Source organism: Meriones unguiculatus, chromosome 6, assembly GCF_030254825.1.
Source record: "Meriones unguiculatus strain TT.TT164.6M chromosome 6, Bangor_MerUng_6.1, whole genome shotgun sequence".
NCBI classification, from domain to species: Eukaryota; Metazoa; Chordata; class Mammalia; order Rodentia; family Muridae; genus Meriones; species Meriones unguiculatus.
The window spans coordinates 123,607,242-123,627,765 of record NC_083354.1 but is presented as its reverse complement, the minus strand read 5'-3'; the positions used below and the strand labels follow the sequence as shown (position 1 = coordinate 123,627,765).

General features: G+C 43.5%; 1 protein-coding gene across 8 annotated transcripts in view; it reads left to right on the top strand.

The window, feature by feature from the left end:
* Asph (aspartate beta-hydroxylase) overlaps positions 1 to 20,524 on the top strand; it is a 205,098-nt gene that overhangs the window by 62,563 nt on the left and 122,011 nt on the right. For 6 of the 8 annotated variants that reach the window (XM_021659816.2, XM_021659815.2, XM_060385965.1 and 3 more), the window contains 7 exons: positions 6,531 to 6,623; positions 9,142 to 9,216; positions 12,456 to 12,575; positions 14,775 to 14,807; positions 15,879 to 15,935; positions 17,676 to 17,723; positions 18,158 to 18,190. In XM_021659816.2, the coding sequence (XP_021515491.2) occupies positions 6,531 to 6,623; positions 9,142 to 9,216; positions 12,456 to 12,575; positions 14,775 to 14,807; positions 15,879 to 15,935; positions 17,676 to 17,723; positions 18,158 to 18,190 (459 nt within the window). The remainder of the gene's footprint in view (positions 1 to 6,530; positions 6,624 to 9,141; positions 9,217 to 12,455; positions 12,576 to 14,774; positions 14,808 to 15,878; positions 15,936 to 17,675; positions 17,724 to 18,157; positions 18,191 to 20,524) is intronic. The other 2 variants (XM_060385967.1, XM_060385964.1) reach the window with 1 other exon arrangement.

Here is a 20,524-nt window from a genome sequence, read left to right as displayed (position 1 = left end):
AGCGTAGCTGCTGTGTTCCTCTGCAGAGCGGAGTGAATTCTAGAGGTGCACAGGGACCACGCTGTGCTAGAACCTGCTTTGCTCCCCAGGTTTTTAGCTAACTTTGTACTTGTGATTCCTGTGGGGGGGGGGGAGAGTGCTTGTGGTGTTTCTGGTGAGTGATAGAAAGGGAATAAACAAGTACGCTTTTTATTATTTTAAGTGGTCTGTAGTCATTTTCCAGGCTGGGTAGGTCTTCTCGCCTCCTTTCGTCATCTGCTAATGCTGATGGGAAGCATTCTCACAATTGGTGCAGTGAATTATTGCACCATGACGTACAAGTTGGCAGAGTTAGTTTTCCTCATCGGCTGGTTGGTTGTGATACCTGTGCCAGAGCGGCCGCGAGAACCGGTGAGGACTGCGCATGTGTGAGCTGGCAGCACCCTTGGCTCCTCAGTCCGTTTCCTCCGCAGGACACCGATGGTAAGGGACCCAGGGAATCTCTCCGCTGCTCCTTCTGTGGACAGATTGTGAGGAAAGGGCCCGGGTTCTCAGTCCTTCACGTCTTCATGAAATCTAAGTTTTGTACCCAGAACACAGTTTTGTTTGTTTGTTTGTTTGTTTGTTTTTTCACCAGACAACTTTATATTCTTTAGGTGTTGTCAGTGAAAACGTATTCAATCACTGGCTAGGCGTGTGTCAGTTACTGTGTTACCATGGCTGTCCGAGATAGGTCTTCGGGAAGCGGAGCCGTGATTGGGTATTTGCCCTTACTTAGGGATGTCCTCCTGGATTCTCTCGGTTATGTGTGATAAGTCCATTCCAGTTCGTAGGCAGCTTTGATGTCTACGTTGTGAGGTCCAGGAGAACGAGGTTGGGTGGTGGTTCTAGATCTCTCCTAAAACCTTGGGCCTCTGTGCTCATCTCTGGGCCCTTCCTGAATGTTGTTTTTCTCCTCAGACGGGGTCATGTATTCCTGGTCAGGTGGAACCATATGGATGCGGGCTAGGGTTGCTTCCGTTGATGAGACCCGTGCTGTGTGCCGTGTCCCCTGTTAACAGGGTGTGTGAAGGAACGCTGGTTCCCTGGAAGGAAATTCCTTTCCCTGGGGGAAGCAGCGGATGATTCCAAACCTCCCTTCCGCTGTACTCCCATCCGAGCTGGCAGGCTCTGGGTTGGTTTCCAGTTCTTGCCTCCTTCCTTCTTTGCCTCTGCTTCAGTACGGAAAGTTGGACAGGACTGACCAGAATGGATATCTCATGTAAAAAGCCATGGGACAGAGATCTCATCCTGACCCTTGACCAGGTTTGCTTTGCAGTGAGTTTGGCATTTCTTCCAGGCCTACCGAAGAGAACATTTTTATTCTTAGGAAGATGAAGGATGAGTACTGTATGGCATATGTATTTTTCACCAAACCTTTTTTCTTTTTTTCAAGACATGGGGGATTGAATGCAGGCCTTACTCAAGCTTGACAAAGGCTAATCCTCAACTCCTTTTGTTTTTATTTTGAGACGGAATCTCACTGAGTTGCCCTGAAGGCCACCTGTCCCCTCCCTGTACGTCAGGCTGGGCTTGCTCTTTTATCCTCTTGATCTAACCTTAACCTCCTGAACTGATGGGTGTGTTACTGGCACCCCAGCCCTCATGAAGAATCTAAGGAAAAAAAAAGTTCTCGGTGGTAAACGGTGGTTCCAGGTCCTCTCCTTTCATTTGGCAAAGGATATAACCACATAAGCTACATTTTCAGTTTTTATTTGCCTCATTTTTTTTTTCATAGAAATCAGTTTCTGCGAGAGGTTTACGTTTGTAAGGTTTGTTATTCGTGATAGTGGTATTTTCCGAACACCCACGTGCCGAAGCAGTATGTCTCACTCAATGACTCGCTCAGCACACACCCCTGAGAATCTGCAGTGTGCCACTGAATTGATGGAGCCTGATTTCAGGAAGTCAGGCCCTGAGGTGGGCAGAGTGCCCAAAGGGAAACGCTGGGTAGTAATGAAGCTGAGGCAGAAAGACAAAGTACAGGTAACACTTCTGTGGATGTTCCCCCCTCCCGAGAACACCCTTGTGGGGGGCAGCAGCTGGTACACACGTATTTGGCTCACCTGGGTGGCTGGGAACCATGCCACAGCCGCCATGCCCCACCCCTGCTTCATCTTCGCAGTACCTGGCCAGTAGCCACCGGTCTATATAGCCAGTGTTTGCTCTCTGCACAGTAAATAAGCTGAAACCTTTTAGGTCTTTTAATGCAATTGGAGACTTTTAGAAGGGAGGAATGTTAGCTCTTTAAAAGAGAAATCTTCAGTGCCTGCAAGTTTTAGCTGTTCCTTTTGCTACGTGTGTAGGGGTGTGCAGAAGATTTGGCTTTTGAATAAATGAAAAAGAAAATTGATGCACCCCCAACCCCTACACACAGTTTTACTGGGTTTAAGTGATCTGTCTTTAAAAATCTTAAGGGATGCCATTTCCCTCTTCCTACCCCCGCTTTCTTTCTTGGAGGAAACCAAAAATGTTATTGGGGCCAGTTGCTAGAGGTGAGGTCCAAATGCATCCCACTTAATTCAGGCACCAGTGGTCATCCACACATGGGTGCTTGCACCCTGTTTAGTTTTTTGTGTGGTCCTTGTGGAGTCTCTTCGCTGGTTCCAAATCCAGGCCCTTAGGAACCTTTTTGTCGTATTTGTTTAGTGACATACATTTTCTCTTTCTGAATTTTGTGTAGCCTAGATCTGGTAGATCCCTTGAATAAAGAGGTCCTACATTACCAAGGGATGGCCTTTATTTCTGGTGACCTCAGAACCTTGCCTAGTTCTCAAACTGTTGGTGTACTTAATAAAATCTCTATCTACTGATTATACAAGGCAGGACCAACAAGAAGATTTGGCATGGCTGATTAGCATATATGCCATTTTGGTGTATCGGGTTCCTGGAATGTCTGTCGGGTTTCATGTGCTTGTTAGCCTTTTTCTTGGGGGTGTATTGATTTATATTGTTAGGCCATATGCACGGAGAGCAGCTACTGTCTCGGTACCAACTCATCACAACAGTAGCCAGAGAAACCTGGAGAGGTAAGATCAAAAATATCCTCAGCCTCTACACCATAGTATTAGTACCCTGAAGGCCAAATAATTCTTTAAAATACATTTTTAATTTATGTAGAATTTCTATTCTATAGATGATGGAAGTATGTAGGAGGAAGAGCATAAGTGATTATAAGCAGTACCCTATTCCTTAGAAGGGAATTGAGCATCTTTGGTGTTTGGTATCTTGGAAGTCCTAAGTCCGCTCATCTGGACAGTGAGGAACAGTGCAGGTCCTAGAAAAGGTGATTCCGTGCTCTTGCACAGAAGAGATGTAGTATGCTAGGGCATTTTTGTGTTTAAGCCCAGCCTTCCTTTCTTGCACCATTGACTCAGGCTTCTAAGATTGCTCTTCTGTTGCCAGAGGTTTGCAGTATAGCTCGTGGACCTGCCCTGTCACATTTATTGAGATAAATGTCTTGTTTCACCTTCATTCTGATCAGGTAGTGTAGGGTAGCAGTGAATAAAGTAAAGGAGTTAATAGTGGGCCCTGGAAAATTGTCTCCAATGTTCAAAGGTGCTGTGAATGGTTTAAATGCTGGCTCCATTTACTTTTGGTGGCTTCTTGAATTTTTAATTAAAACGAAAGGAACAGCTATTCATAAATGCAAAATTTTAAAAAGTTTCCTAATTTGTCTAATGAATTTGCAGGACAAAAATGAAGGTGTTGTGAGGAAATTGTTTTTTGTTTTGTTCTGTATTCTACCCGACCATCGCTGTAGCCTGGCAACATGCAAACCTCCTCTGTAGTGACAGTGAGCAGCTGCAGTCGAGTGCAGCCTCGCTGGAAGAATTCCTCAAGACTCCCGAGCAGAGCAGGCAGTGGTCCTTCTGCTTCTGGGCATCCTGTCTGGAAGAGGCTTGCCCCTGGCGGCTGGGTTTCTGTCTGAGGCTAAGATGCGGGCTGAGAGCAAGCCAGCCTGATCTGCTCTACATGTTAAGTTAGGTGGTTAAAAAAAAAAGTCTCACTCAGGCCAGTGTGATTATGGTTTTGTTATAAATAGCCGCAGGGACTAGACAACAAACACATTAAAACACATTACATTTCATAACGTAACTTTAAATGCTCATTTCAAAATCCACTCCTAACCCTTTGTCCTTTGTACTTCTTACTAAATGAATCAAGCCTTAACAGAAACAAACAAGAACCCTTTCCTTTGAGTCTCAGTTGACCATGTGTTATTTATGTTTCTGGTTTTGTGAAGCAGAAGTGTCCAGGCCAGTGCTTCTCCATAGATTAAAGCCATTTATTTATTATAGCCATTTCAGCACGGCTTGTTTTGTTAAAGGTTAAAAGTTGGTAGGGGCCCAGCAAAGGAGATGTATAAATATGATCTTTTACTGCTTGAAGCTTATAATAAAGCTTATTTGTGCTGATGTCACCTCTGGCTATCCTGCTGAGCAGTGGTTCCTAAGTGCGTTATTTGACTGATAGTTTTGGGGGAAATGAAGCTGTGTAGTATTTTCCCCTGTTGGATGCTTTTTCTTCCTCTTGTTACTTTTTCCATTAAAAAAAAATTCTTTGGATTGTAATGACGAATGACTCCTCATTGAGTTGCAGAACGCTGGCTCTTTGGCTACTGTGTCTGAAAACTTACACTGGTAGCTTTTAAACATCAGCTGCGTTTATTTCTTTTTCAAATGAAATGGGATTTCAGGCAGATGAATCTGCCATTTGTGGGGACTCTTTTATTGCTGAATTCACAAGTTGGTAAGCCAGTGGAGTATATGTTATTGAAGGGCGAAGCTGTAACCTTTCATTCACACAGAGACACTTCTGAGAATGTAATTATTCCAGGACACCAGACACAAACCAACTGCCCCGGGGAAACTAGACCCGCAATACAGAAGTGGTGGACACTGTGGCAGAGAGGCGTCTCTTGCAAATATTAACAGCAAGACTGATGCAGTCCTCATTTTTTTCCCCGCATCCCTGTGCCCACCAGCTGTATTTAAGAAGCCCTGGGCCTGCAGTGGGCCTCTGCAGCAGTGGGCTGGTGGAGTGGACACCACTGCATGCTCTAACAGCAGGCCTTTCTGTGGCCATGCCTGTGGCCAGCAGTTGGCTGAAGTACTGAATGCAAAGACAAATTCCATGAGTGTACGAAATCTTTTAAGTTTTTCCTCATTGGCTTTAGCACAACTTATTCATTGATGGTTCCTGACCGACAGTCAGTGGAGAGGTAAAAGAGTGGGTTATGTCAGTGAGAAAGAGCACTGTAGTTGTCACCCTATGTTTCAAGTAGATGTGAGGTGTTGGTTTTCACCCTTACCCACATGCTCAGAAGGTGAACTGGTTTGAAATCTGTTCTAGAGTTAGAGTGCACTGCCGTGCAGAGCGCAGCTGTGTGTGGTGGTGTGTGCAGAGTGTTGGAACTGAGGAAAGAGAAGACAGCTGGTCCTGTGTGTTGCGTTTGAAGTGTCTCTGTAAGATTACAGAAGCGGCGCCTGGCAGAAACGAGAATAAGAGAACAGGCAAAGAGTTGAGATAAGGGAAACTTAACCTCACACCGTGCCAGTGCTGGCTTGACCCTTCACGGAGGACCAGAGTGCACACACCATCCGGGTGGCCACCCTTGCCCCGTTGTCAGTGAGGGCAGAGAGGCCCAGGGCTCAGCTAACAGATATGGACTCTTGGTCATGCCTTTGTATCCTAAACAGCTGCGTTTAATTAGGGATTCGTTTAATGTCCCACATGTAAGGCAGCAAAGCACTAAGTTGGTGTTTTTGTGAGTTTAAATCAGTTTTCATGTCAACTTGTTGCTCCGTCTTATTTTATTTGTTATTATTATTATTTGTTTTGGGAGACAGGGTTTCTCTGTGTAGCCCTGTCTGTCCTGGAACTCACTCTGTAGAGCAGGCTGGCCTTGAACTTACAGAGGTCCACCTGCCTCTGCCTTCTGAATGCTGGGATTAAAGGCCACCACTCCCTGGCTTTTCTTATGTTTTAAACAGGGACTTTTGATACTTTTTAGCTCCAGAAAAATAACATGCTTGCTTTTAGGTGGTGCTTTGAGAAGATTGTAGGTAGTGAGTTGGGTGTGATTTATTTAACACTCTAGTATTCCCAGAAGACGCCAACATTACATGTGAATTAAGTCTGGCCTATGCACAGCCCAAATTCTGAGTGTCTTGGGTTTTTTCCTGCTGGGCGCTGAGCTCAGGCTTAGGAGTTACTCATCCTTTTAAGTGGTGGAGCTGGGACTCACACTGAACTTCTTTTGACAAGGCTAGAAGTGGTTATATATTGTAAAAGTCCAGGAATGTCCTTTAAAAAAAAAAAGTCTTAGATACACTGAAGACCCTCCAAGGTGAAAGAGAAATCTTTCTTCATATTTAAGCACCTGTATTGGAAAGTATGCGTTCCTTGCACCACCAACCAAATGTTCGAAAATTGTTTTTCCTGATTTTAAAATGTAAAAATGACTTCTAAAGAAGCGTCAGTTAACCCTGTGAATAAAAAAAATGCAGGACTTAAAGAAAGATCTTCTCCAGAGAGGACATTTTCACCAGAAGAGGCAGAGCCACGGGCCGAGCTGGAGGAGCAAGCGGCTGAGGGGCCAGGTAAGTGTCCCCAGAGACTCCGCACGGCTGCCTGGCCTGCAGGTTTCTGTGCAGTAAGCCGTCGTGTCTCACCCACTTGTTCACGTTGTTTCTAAAACAAGCCCCCGTTTCTTCTTTCCCAAAGTCATAATAAACGATCCTGTGGTGGCCTTATGTGTGCAGGGTTGTTTTCATTTACGTAGTCGAGGTTCTGAGCCACAAATGGTCGTGCATTGCCCGAGAGCATGCAGTCAGGAACAGCCGAAGCCAAATGTGTCCTGACTCCAATTCCTGCACTCTCTTACCGTTTGTATTACACCCAGAGGAAAAACAGACGCAGAGCACACGCAGCCTGCCCATTGCCGCGTGAACGATTCCAGCCGGAATAAAGAGCTCCCATCTTTTTTATATAACGGCCCCGCAGACCTCCTGGTCGTGTTGTTTCTGTTCCCGTGGCTTCATACTTCAAGTCATGTTTTTTCCATAAAGGGACTTTGACTTAATAAATCGGCACATAAAATTCTAATCTGTTACCACTACTTTCTGCTTGTGACGTAATTATGGAATAGTAGCTTCCGTACCATCAGAAATTGGTCTCCTTCCGCCACCTATTGGAGGTTCTAGATATGACACTTTATTGGAAAAAACACATGACCTAAATTGTGCTGGTGAATAATAAACGCTATTTGATTTTCTTTGCTTCATCCTTTCAAGGAACAATACATAAGTCCAAGTTTTATTATGTGTTCATTTCAGAACCCAAGGAGGTTTTACTGTCTCCCTCCCATGCCTGTGGAATTGGTATATGGCTCCAGAATCTATACTGACTTTCTAAAAAAGGTTTTTAGTTTAAATATTTGAATGTAACACTGAATATTTTACTTGGCACCAAATAAATACATTTGTAATTTTCAAAAGTCTAGTTTTTAAGCTAGTGCGGGAATGTGAGCTGTGCCGGGTGCTTCCCGTTTTCCCTTTTTGTTCTCCTCCTCCGCACGTGGCTGTAAGCCCCTGATCCTGCTGCTTTAGGGTTAGCCCTCATTTATCTCAAGGTCTTGGCAGCGTCTTTTTCCAATTGCGTTCTGCTCTCTCAGCTCTTCTCTTGCTGCTGCTCTGGATCGTTGTTCCTTCTCTGGCTCCTCCCACCTGCTTTACAAATGTCGCTCCTCATCTCTCCTAACACACATTAAAATAAAGCCTTTGCTGCCCTCCTAACCGCCAGCTGCCCGACCCCTCTTCACTGTAGTAACTTCTGAAGGAACACACTACGTAGACTTACCTTTTCACTCTATTGTCTGTTCGCTCTTTGGCTTCTTGTAATCCAGCTTCTGGCTCTGCACCATCTCCCCAGGAGGAGAAAGATGTGTAGCCTGCCAAGTAGAGTGGCACCTAGCTCAGAACGAGTGCAGGGTACAGATGAGTCTGGAAAAGTGCAGGAGGACCCCATTTGCAGTCCTCAGCCAACAGCTCTCGGAATCAGTAAGGAGCCGAGCGTAAGAACAGAGCCCTCCCCATGCCCCGGCTAGAAATTTTCAGGTGATCACATCGGATGCTTTGCTCAGCACCTGTGGAATGGTCCAATGAAGAGGGTGTCACAAACACTGGGGACAGGGACGGAAGAATAGAGATTAGGGGCCTGTATGATTTTATCAGGACATCCATCTGGATCACTAGTGAAACAAAACATCTTTATGCTTTGGAAGACTCTTATTAAGTGATTAGCATAATGTGTTAAGCTTGTCCCCTGCCTGAACGTTGAATTTGTTCTGTCTGTCTCTGAAGCTCTGTGCTTTGTAACCGCTGTCATCAGCATTATCTCACTTGCTGCCCTGATGATACAGGAGGTGGTGTAGCACAGTTACTCAGCAAACTGGCAACAGGGTCATTGTAGAAACGGCTTATTGTATAATGTTGGGGGTATTGCCACCTTATATTCTGATAAGGACTATGGTGTTGTCAGAATTTCATCGTTCATGTCCACTTATTATTGGAGCCTGGGGATCTGGCTTTCAGATACAATTTTCTGAAGCGGACAGGGTACTCATTTGTGAATTGGCCAATCCCACCTTTTCTGGTCCTCGCTCCTGTAGTGGTGCCCCGCCTCCTGTCAGGAGCTCAGGAGTTAGTCACATTGCTTCATGTGTATTGTGTTTGGTCGTTTCCAGCACCCCTCTTTATGGAAAGCTTGTCCTTGCTTGCTTCTAACATGAATGAGAATATTAATTAGAAACTAAAAGCATTTGCTCTTAGAGAAAGTTCCTTTTAAAAGAAAAATGTATGCCTGAATTAGTTTCTTTCTTTGAAAGTCTTTTGAAAGTCTCTTGATGTTTACACCTACTGAGAAAATAAGGCCAATTTTAAGTATCTAGTATGGTCACCAATGTAGGGGAGTTAGTGGCATATGGATAGAAAAAAATGCAGAGCATCTCAGCCAGATGCAGTCATTTTAATATGTGTGCAAATGCCATATTTAAGTATTGGAATTTCCCATTAATACTTGGGTGTTATTTGATTTATTTATGCTTTGTAATTATTTTAGAAGTCCAGAATGTTGAAGATGAAGCAAAAGAACAAATTCAGTCCCTTCTCCAGGAATCATTATACACAGAACATGGTATGAATTCAATTCTGTTTTGCATAAGATACTAAAGCAGTTGGGTTTCTCTATTTACATTCCAAGTAATTATGGACCATCTATTATTTCTGGGGGGAGGGGCGGCACTGGACATACTTTCCAAAATCCCACCTCACTGTGAAGGAGCTTTATGGACATATTTAATTTAAAAACCATAGGACTAAGTGAAGATAAATAATTCAAGGCAGAATAAATGGGAGAGTAGGCGTGGAGTGGCTTGTCTCTGGCTGTGTGTCTTGGAGTTGTCCTCCATCCGTGAGAGTCATCCTCTACACCTGCGTGCAGCAGAGAGAGACCAAATATGAAGTCAGGATGGCACAAGAAGGTCAGTGGGTGGGTGCAGATGAGTGCAAGGGTGGGTGTGGAAGAGTGGAAAGGTACAGCCGCGGGCGCTTGTCAGAACAGCCCCGTATCTAAGGTGTGTGCTGAACAGTGAACCGGAAGAGGAAAGAATCTTATCTGAGAGCCATGTTCCCTGCCTCGCTCTCTTGGTTCTGTTTTATGTCCTTAGAGAGGCTTTCTCCATGGACCATTACACGTGGGTTCAGACATCAGTTATGTGTGGTTACTCCTGTAGGTGACTCCAAAGGCTTGCCCTTGTGGTACCCAGTTACAGCTCCATCTGGGTGTAACTGAGCCATTGGTGACTCAGCCGGCAGCTGTGCCCAGCACAGGCTTTCCTCCTTCCCAGGGCAGTCTCACGGCTCTCATTAGCCCTTCCCCGTTAGCTCCTGCTGGAGCTTTTCATGCTTCCGTTAATGAGTATGCCAGGTGTGTAGGGGCGCAAGCTAAAATCTCCCCAGCTTGCTATGATTTCTTCGCTCTTCTAAGCAGTAAGCCCTGTCTGAGTTGTTTTTAACATGTGTTCTGACTCTTGTGCCTTTAGCTATGTCTGTTGCCCCTTGCCATGGTCCTTCAGTGACATCCGTCTAGGTCGGTTTCTGTTATATCTTCTCTATTCTGCATCACACGTGGCCTTCTCCGTTATGCCTTTTCACAAAGCACAGCTGACTGTCTCGTAATAGTTCCATCGTATGTGATCTGCTGTATCATCTGCTTGGATGTGTTTCTCATTCCTCTCCCGTCTTTACATCTCATCACACTGAGCATGGCCTCCTTGTGCCTACTGTCATGAACTTCATTGCTATCCCACATCTGCCATGTATTAGCTGTGTGGCTTTGAGCGAAGTCCCTCGTCTTTCAGAGTTGGATGGTGGCATGAGCCGTCTGGGATAAGAGCGACAGCACAGAGGGTTGGCAGTACCTAGTGTGGTGGGCCCCAGAATGTGTTCTCCTTTCCTCATGCCTGGCTGACACTGGCTGAGCAGTAGACTCAAAGCCACTGGACAGTGCTTGCATTGGTGTCTCTGCTGGGAACGATGGCATGTCCATTGAACAGCGGTGCCGACTGCTGGTGATGCAAGTCAGAAAGTGCTCTAGAGGGCATGAAGGGAGAAGGAGAGAGGATTGTGCTCGGTTGAGAGCCACACGGTCCCCAGTACAATGGGATTTGGTAAGTAGCGGATTTGAAAGAAGGAGAAACTCTAGAGCAGGCGGTGGTGAAGATATGGAAAGCAGATCCCGTGCGTCCTCCTACAACTCTCTGAGAACTGTTGGAATCTGTGAGAACAAAAAAGTACGGAACCCTGCCCTATGACTGGACCCTGCCCCCTCATCTTTACCATATACCCTGGCTGTAACTTCTGCTGTTAAAGCTACAATAGCAAAGTTAGCATCATTTTTTTCTCAATATGAAGATTTTATAGCTACTTCACATGTCTTTTCTTTCTTTTAAAAAATCAATTATAAAAAACATGGTTTGGGTATTATTCCTTGGCATAGCCAACATCACTATTGTCTTTGGAGCTGTTAAATTAAGTAAGGGTGCTTGTACCATAAATACTGAAACTGCCACTAAATCTGATGATACACAGTTGCTAGGTGACTAATGGGGCAGGTTGAGTTTACAGTGTTGAAGAGCCTGGACTGAAGGGTGGTTCATATCCCAGGTAGGATGGAGAGAGATGAGGATGGAATTGCACACATTTCAAAACTTATGAACTGTTTATTCCTGGTACTTTAAGGTTTCATATTGTGGTTGGCCCCAGACTAATGAAATTGCAGAAAACAAAACTGCAGATAATGGGCGACTTCTATAAAAGCCTCTACACCAAGCGGTCTATATGACTCAGTGAGACCAGGCATCACCATGCCACAAGATGCAGAATAACCAAAGAGGACTTCCTGTGGTCATGGGGGTAGATGAGCAGCAGTAAAAAGAATCATGTTGTTTCTATAGTAATTATAATGCTAATGACCACAGCTAGATACTTATGGTGAACCAGGCATATTTCTAAGTATTTTCATCCTCTTATCAGTGATATAAATAGATAATTTTATTCCAGTTTCATGGAAGGCAGTATCAGGCATGGAGTAGGTAATTTGTCTACACTCAAACAACTGGTGTAGACCCTAAACCTAGAACCTGCTTCCTGAGACTCCAGATTCCCAAATACAGACCAGTCCAGCTCATTCATGCTCTTCAACTGGGACAGTCTTTAAAAATAGTCATCTGCTAGAAGCCATGCAGATTGCTGTGGGGTCATTTGAGGGCAGGGTCCCAGTCCAGGCTGTATGGAAACGGGATACTGTACATATTCACTCAGTATATCCTAAACAATTCAGCAAAGAACTTCACACCTCTGCTAACTAAAAAGCCAAGCCCAGGTCAGTCCAGGAGCACAAGGAGATGTGTATCTGGGGTGTAGCAATGTGAGTTATGAGGCAACCAGCTGCTCTCCACATTAAAACATTTGAGTTGTCAATTACAGTTGCTACATGGAATGTGACAATTCTCAATAAAAGGGCTTGATGTGACCTTTTTTTTTTTTTTTTCTGACTCGGGGATTATGAAAGAGATGTGTGTATTAATAATGAATTCACTTACTCATTCGTCATATCTAGGAGCATCTCCATTGGCTAGTCATGGTTCTGCCTGCTTTGTATGCGGCATGAGCATCGTTATGAGGTGCCTGTCCTCCATGAGTTCACACCATAATCAGAAGTGACTTTCAGACAAGAGTGGCAGAGTGAGAAACTAGCTTCAGAGGGGACAATGGTGGAGTCTTGTGGGGTGGTTGCAGATGGGCCTGTCTAGGTTGGCTGCTGCTGTGGGCTCTCACTGTTCCCCTTGACCACTGTATTTCTCCTTGCTGAAGACCTGCAGCTCGAAGCAGATGGGCCAGGAGGAGAGCCACAGCCCGAGGTTGAGGACTTCCTCACAGTGATTGACGGAGAGGACACATTCGAGGCCCTGGAGCCAGGGACGGTTCATGAAGGTAGAACACATTTGTTTTAGAATCGTTGATAGTTTATAGTGTAATCATTAAAACTTTTCTAAAGTTCCTTTAAGAGCAATATTAAATTTTATTTAAATATTGTGAGCATGAAGCTTAGTGCTTCAAAGTGAATACATTTTTCTCTAGAGCAAACGTGATTTGTTTCAAAGCCTGAAGAGAACTCATTGGTAAGTGGATTTCTGATAATATGAGTGTGATGCTTCGGTAGTATTGCCCCATCTGGGTGTCAAGTGTCACTTGAAGTTCAAGTCACAAATCCCACTTGCCCTCTCCCTGGCTTTGTTCTAACCACCCTGTTTCCCTACATGGGGCAGAGTGCAATTTGTGGCTCCCGCAGCACGTCCCGAGACAGTCTTTTGTAAATAGCCAGGGAGCAAGCATTCTCAACTAATGGGGATTCACTACCTTCTAGAACACTCAGCTCAGTGCAAAGACAATCATCAGCTGTAACTGATTATGTATAAACATGACTATGTTTCTGTGAGCCTCTACTTACGAAACCAGCTGCTAAGTGGTTGCGGAAACTGCAAGTCCCAAAACAGCAAAGCATGTACACCTCTGACCTAATACGCTAGAAAATTTCCTTACCAGTGCCAGCTACTAACTTCTGTGTAAGAGTTTCTGGAAACTTTATCCAAGCCTGCTTAGAGCAGGAGAGGTATTCTCTGTAGAAAAAGTGATGGCGTGGATGGGTAGCATACACTCCAGCTATCAGAAATGTATATTGTATATATTTTTGTGTGTCGAAAACACAAATCAGAGTGCTTTCGGGCATTACATCTGATTTCAGCATAGAGGGTAGCTGTTGATGAACACAGGTGAGAGCTTCCAAACTTATCATTTATGTCATGATTTCCGTAGGAACATGTTTCTAATTCCTGAGTAAAGATGTACAAGCAATGGTATGCTCATTGCCATGGTGCTATGCTTAGCTCTCTTGTCATGCATGGCTCAGCATGGTTTACAGTGACTCACAGTTTTCACTGAGGTACCGCTTATGCAGCAAATTGCAATCTACATGGATCTGATATCGTTCAAAGCAGGGAGGATCATTATCAATAAGGTTAGGAGGTTCAGCTTTGGGCAGGGAGAAGCAGTTCTAAGAAGTCTAAGTGGAAGAAACCCTGTTTTCTAATATAATCCTTGATAAAACTGATTAAATCTTGAACGAAAAAATTTATCATTTGAAGTCTTTAGAGATTAAAAATGTTTCCACCTCCTATATCTGTTAAGTAAAATATAGAAAGGTTAAATCATGAAAAAACAGTTAAGCAAGTGTGGGGTGGATTTGTTAGAAAGAAGGGGTCCAGAGAGGGAGTTGAGGCGATGAAGAAAAGGTGATGGAGGGCAAATGTGATCACAACACATTCTGTATATGTACAAAATTGTCAAAAAATATCTGAATAAAATACACAAAGGTCACAGTGTGACCATCAAATGGTGGCATTTTCATATTCATATATTGAGTATATGAGCTCAGTGACGCAGACATTTATTTTCTGAGCAGGTGTGGTGCTTCCAGTCCATGAGTTGGAAGCCAGGCTGGATGGTGAGACCCTGTTTCAAAAACCAATCTTCGCCAGGTGTGGTGGTTCAGGCTTTTAATCCCAGCCCTCAGGAGGCAGAGGCAAGTGGATTTCTGAGCTGTAAGCCAGCCCGGTCCCTGCGGAAAGTTCCACACCAGCTGTTGCCACCTTGTCTGAAAGCATAATAACAAAACCAACCAACCAATTAAAGAAGACAAAGGCCTATCATTTTAGCTTTGCAAACGGGCCAGCTCGCTTCCATTCTCCTTTCGTGTTTTCACCTGTAGACGTGAATTTTCCCTCTAGAAAACAGTGGGACAAAGCTCAAACAGAATGCCACAAAGGAATGTGAAATGCGTCAGCAGTTGGCACCATTCCTGCGGTCAGCCTTTGTCCCTGCGGGTCACCACGTGAATTGCCTTCTCTCTTTACCCCAGATTTTGGTGTGTGCGTCAACACTGTAGAACTGTTGGGTAGATACAGCAAGAGAATGTATGAGATGATGTGGTATGAAGTATAGTGATACAATCATAGAGACTTGATATTTCCATGCTTTATTTTGATTGTTTTATAGTAAAATGAATGATATGCATTTGAATTAGCTATAGCATGTGCAAGAGTGGTAATATCAACCCAATGCTTTTTTTTTCAGAGGCTGAAGATAGTTACCATAAAGAAGAGGCAGGTAAGATGTTATTAGTCTTTATTAATTAAAGTAAGCCTGCTTCTAACAGCATCGCGAGATAACAAATAAATACTACTTACTAACATTTTAAAAATATCTAATGTGTCATATGACATATAGCTAATAATGTTATATGTGTATATATTCATTTCCTGAATATAACCCTCAAGTAGTGGAATTATTCTGTCTACATAAGGAAACTGCATTTGGTACCTATAATTTTACACTAGAAAAGTGGATGCAGGAATACACAAGACTCCCTTGGGTTATATAGTGAGACCTTGTCAAAATACACACACACACACAAAACAGCATTAACAACAAGAAAAGCAAGCTGGGCATGGTGCCTCATACCTATAATTCCAGCATCCGGCAGGCTGAGGCAAGAGAATTGCCGCTGTTTTGAGACCAGCTGGGACTGTAAAGTAAGACCTGTCTCAGACAAAACAAGAGAAAGAGAAAGAAACAAAACAAAACGACGCACATGCATGATTTATAGCCTTAAATTGTGAAGTCAGTGAAATACCTCTGTTGTGTTCTCTTACATGTCACGGGCCCCCAGAAAGCGTGGCTGTGTTCGAGATGGATTCACAGAGCCTGTGTGGGCCTGTTTTCATAGTTTCAGAGAAAATGACTCTACTGAATTTAAGCCTCCCTTCTTGGTATTGTTGCGTGACCTTTAGGATGTGAATTACTTCTGCAAACACTGAAACTGTTAGAGTTGGATCCAGTCAGTTGGGTAGAGGCCCCATGCTTCCGGTGCTCTTTACAGAAGGAGCAGGACCGACTGCACTGTCGTTTGGTGCTCTGCCCTCCTGTGTTTTGGATACTTGAACTTGTATGTGCCACATGAGAACACAGCTCTGCTGCTTTGTGCCTGGATTATATGTTGCAAGCTGCCTTATCTTTGTATTTGGCATTAGGTAGAGTTCATGCGTGTTTGTTCTCTCGGTGAACATGGTAGATCATAGGACTTGTGACTTTCTGACTTTAGGTGTCATATATAAGCCTTATTTGTCATGTATAAGCCTTATTTGAGACATTTTACACTTCCTATTTCTTAATTTATAGCATCGCAAGACCATCCAAACGATTTGGAAGAGCTGATGAATGAACTGGAAAACTCAGGTTTGCAAATATCAAAATTACCAATGTAGATTTCTGTTGGGAGTTGTAAATAGAAAAGGTTCAAGTCAGGGTAAATGGTTTCCTCTGATTTCCCACAGAGGTCTTGTAATTCTTGCAATTGTTTGTATTCCCCAGATGACAGAGTTTTATGCAGATCGTTTAACTTTACAAGGTAAATGAAGAGAAAAGGGTGCCTTTGTTCAGCCACCACTGAGATTATTTTTTGTTCTAAGGAGTACTGGAAATGGAAGAGAGTGTGATGCCATAAAGTCAGGAGGGGGTGCAAACCTTAGTCTGTTCTTTACTGTCTTTGTAACTAGACAGCAACTTGTGGGACTTGTGATATGTTAAATTTTATTAAATGAGAAGAGTAGTGCATGCATTAGTTTTTATTGCTGTGGCAAAATACCTAAGAGAGGACAAAAGATTTTCAGTTTTATTAACACAAAGGCTTTCATTATAATGTTTTCATACATTTATATAGTGTACATTATATATTTACAATCATCCTGCCATCTACCCTTCTCCAGCTTCCCCATCATTCTGAGTCTCTTCATTTTCTTAAATAGTTTCACTTCCACTTTTGTGTTTTGTCTTTTTTTTTTTTTCTTTTGCTTTCCTTCCCCTTCCTCTTCTGCCCTTTTAAAATATAGTTTCCAGATGGGCGTGGTGGTGCACGCCTTTAATCCCAGCACTCTGAGTGGCAGAGGCAGGGGGATCTCTGTGAGTTTGAGGCCAGCCTGATCTACAAAGTGAGTCTAGGACAGCCAAGGCTACACAGAGAAACCCTGTCTTGAAAAACAACACACACACAAACACACACAGAGTTTTTATAGGAGAGAAAATATTTGTCTTTCTGATTCTAGTTTACTTCGCCTAACTTGATCTTCAGTTCAGTCCATTTACATGGCACAGTTTTGTTCTTTATGGCTAAGTAAAACATCAGTTTTTATTCATACCACATTGTCTATATCTATTTATTTGTTGAAGGACACCCAGGCTGATTCCATGATTCAGCACTTGTAAATGGGGGTCACAGCAGACATAGATGTACAGGTGTCTTATTGTATACAAACTTACCTTTTTTAAGGCATATATCTGGAGTGGGATAGCAGGATCAAACCAAGGAGGGATGAATTCTCTCAGCTCATAGAATCAGATTATTGTTGTTGTTTTTATTTTTGGTGATGCTGGGCTTTGAACCCAGGGCCACCTAAATTCTAGGCAAGCACTCTACTGATGGGCTACTTCCCAGCCCAGAACCATATATTTCACTTTGGGGTTTACTGGCTCTACTGCTTTGAACCTGAGGCAAAGAAGAATATTACACAGAGCTGATGCAGGAGCAGAGCTAGGCTCCTCGAATCATGGTTGCCAGGAAGCAAAAAGCCTGGTCAGGGAGATCGAGGTATATTCAAAGACAAACCCTTCAGTGACACAATGACCTATTTTCTCCAATAAGTCCCTGCCTCCTAACATGCCATTCAGCTGTGAATTCATTGATGGATTAATCCACTGATGAGGTTAATACTTTATGATTCATTCACCTCTGAATAATGCCACTGACTGGGATCAAAGCCTCCAACACAGGAGCCTTTGGGGACATTTTATATTGAAACCACCACAGTATCTATCTTACAAGATGCTGCAGGTTAGAGTCAATTGTGACTCTTTGAGAGTGGCGTCTGTGATGTGCGTGCTCTTTGTTAATTGTCAACTCCTCTCCTTTTTTTCTTGTAGATCGCGGTGAGGCAGTAACAGAGGCCGATGGTCTGCAGCCGGGCACAGGTACTTGATGAGCATTGACATTCACTCCAAAATCATCTGTTACTGTCTTTATTTGGTGGCTTTTCTTTCAAAGACTAGAGATGCAACTTTAGAAGGACTTTTTCTCCTGTACCAACGTTACTTTATTAAAAGAATATAACGTGTCTCTGTCTCATCTGCTGGCAGCGCCACTGTGGCAAAGCAGGCTGCTAACTCCCAATGTTAACATCTTATTATTAGGAAGAATTTTTATGAAAACAAAATTTCTTTCTATTACATTCATTCCTTTTGGGCAGAGACACACATTTGTAATCTCAATATTAAGTAGGAATCTGTGTTTAAGATAATATTTTTAATATTTGTTTGTTTCTTTTTTCTTTAGCTAGAAGCTTTAATATTTTGTTTAATATTTATTTTGTCTTAAATCTTATTCTTATTTTTATTTTTTTTTGCAGAGGAAGTAACACACCAAGACTATGATGAACCAGGTTTGTAAATATCTTTTTTTGTTGTTGTTGTTGTTGGAATTTTTTTTTAATTCTTTTTTAATTACACTTTATTCACTTTGTATCCCTGCTGTGGTTCCCTCCCCCGTCCCAATCCCTAAATACCTCCCCCCTCTGCATGCATGCCCCTACCCAAGTCCACTGATAGGAGAGGTCTTCTTTTCCTTCCTTCTGATCCTAGTCAATTAGGTCTCATCAGGAGTGGCTACATTGTCTTCTTCTGTGGCCTGGTAATGCTGCTCCCCCCTTAGGGGGAGGTAATTAAAGAGCAGGCCAATCAGTTTATACCAGAGGCAGTTCCTCTTCCCATTACTATGTAACTCACTTGGACACTGAACTGCCACGGGCTACATCTGTACAGGGGTTCTAGGTTATCTCCATGCCTGGTACTTGGTTGAAGTATGAGTCTCTGGGAAGACCCCTGTGTTCAAATTTTCTGGTTCTGTTGCTCTCCTTGTGGAGACCCTGTTCTCTCCAGATCTTACTATTTCCCACTTCTTTCATAAGATTCCCTGCACTCTGCCCAACAGTTGGCCCTATGTCTCAGCATCTGCTTTGATAGTCTGCAGGGCAGAGGCTTTCAGAGGCCCTCTGTGGCAGGTTCCTAACTTGTTTTCTGTTTTCTTCTTCTTCTGATGTCCATCCTCTTTGCCTTTCGGGATGGGGATTGACCATTTTAGTCAGGGTCCTCCCTCTTGATTAGTTTCTTTAGATGTACTCAAGTACACAATAAGGACATTTGCTCAACCATGTTTGTAGCAGCTTTATTTGTAATAGCCAGAAGCAGTTTTTTTTTAAACTGACATACTTGACCATTGAGATAGCATTTAAACTTTTAGTCGTGAATTTAAAGGATAAAATGAAAATTTAGACATTAAAGGTTATTTCTCAAGCTAAGATATGAGATACTTTTCTTCATTCTTCCAATCATTGCTATGATTTATAAAAACAGGTTTGGTCTGCAGTGTTCAGAGTAGCTCTAGAGGAATTTAAAATCACACGTCACAGGAGCTAAGTTGGATATCAGACTTAATGGCAATATTTTCCACAGGCAAAGCATTAATAATAAACCTTATTTTTAAATGTTAACAAAGGGTAATGACCATGATCTGACCGAAAGAGACATCAGGGTTTGGTAGAATGCTTTCCATCACCTTGGTATATATAAATGAAGCCATGTCAGGTAGAAAGGGTGGGAGAACACTGTGCACATTGTCTGTCAGACCCTCTAGAACATGTGGTTTGACAGAACAGGTACCACACAGATGTCCCCGAAGCATCAAGCCCGAAGTGCGCAACCGAAGAAGTGATGGCACAATCGTGTATCCCCATGAGTTATTTATTTAAATGCCATCTGTGTCCAGCACAGGTGACTGGAGCAGCTGTAGTGAAGGGCACGTGTATTTGGTGTCCTCATAGACTTCATAGTGTAGCAGGAAGAAGAAATTAGCCAAGAATTCCAGTGCAGCCTTTTGCTTGAGTTCACAGTTTGCAAGAGGCAGCTCATTGCATGGCAAGTCTGTAATGAAAGACACATACTGGCTTGTGGGTTAGGCACGTGGAGATGAGTGTGGTCGGTAATGTCTGCTTATGGATTCTCTGGGGCAAAAAATCAGATGGAGCTAAGATGGCCCCTTGATCCATAGGTAGGAGATGTGTAGGTGAGATCAGGAACTTCATCTTCATCTTGGGATTGCACGCAGGGGCACTGTGAAGTCAGATCTGCATTCTGCATAGCTTAATGAGTCTGGTGTATAATGGACTAGAGATAGACGAGGGTAGGTAGTGGAGAGATGGTTAGATGATGGCAGTCATCGAAGTCTGACCTGTCCCCTAAGTCATATCTAGGCCACTCGAGGATCCAAAAAAGATAAGTTCCAGAAAGCAATATTTGGTGAGGGCTAGTGCTTCTTGGAGCCACATGCTATGAGTGCTGAAAACATGTGTCTGCTCAGCTGCTGAGTGTTTCAGTGGACAGACTGAATGGCAGCCATCGCAGTTTATGCCAGGAAACTAGGGTAGTGGTAATAAAGGCGGAGGGCAGAGGATATCTGAGGAATATCTGGAGGGTGGAGATGATGAATGGGGAACAAGGTGCCGACTTCTGCTGGCTTGATGGACGTTGGGCATTTTCTCTAAGAACATAGAAACTGGAGACAGAGAGCAGATGGGTAGTGAGGGTGCTTTAAGCTACCCAAGAGGTGAGGCCAGGGACGCATTTGATGGTGTTCAGCTTGCTGTGACGTCCAGTGCTCAGGGGTTCTTCGGCTCTATCTAGCTGGTAATTGGAGCTAGACTATGAATCCTCTATTGAGA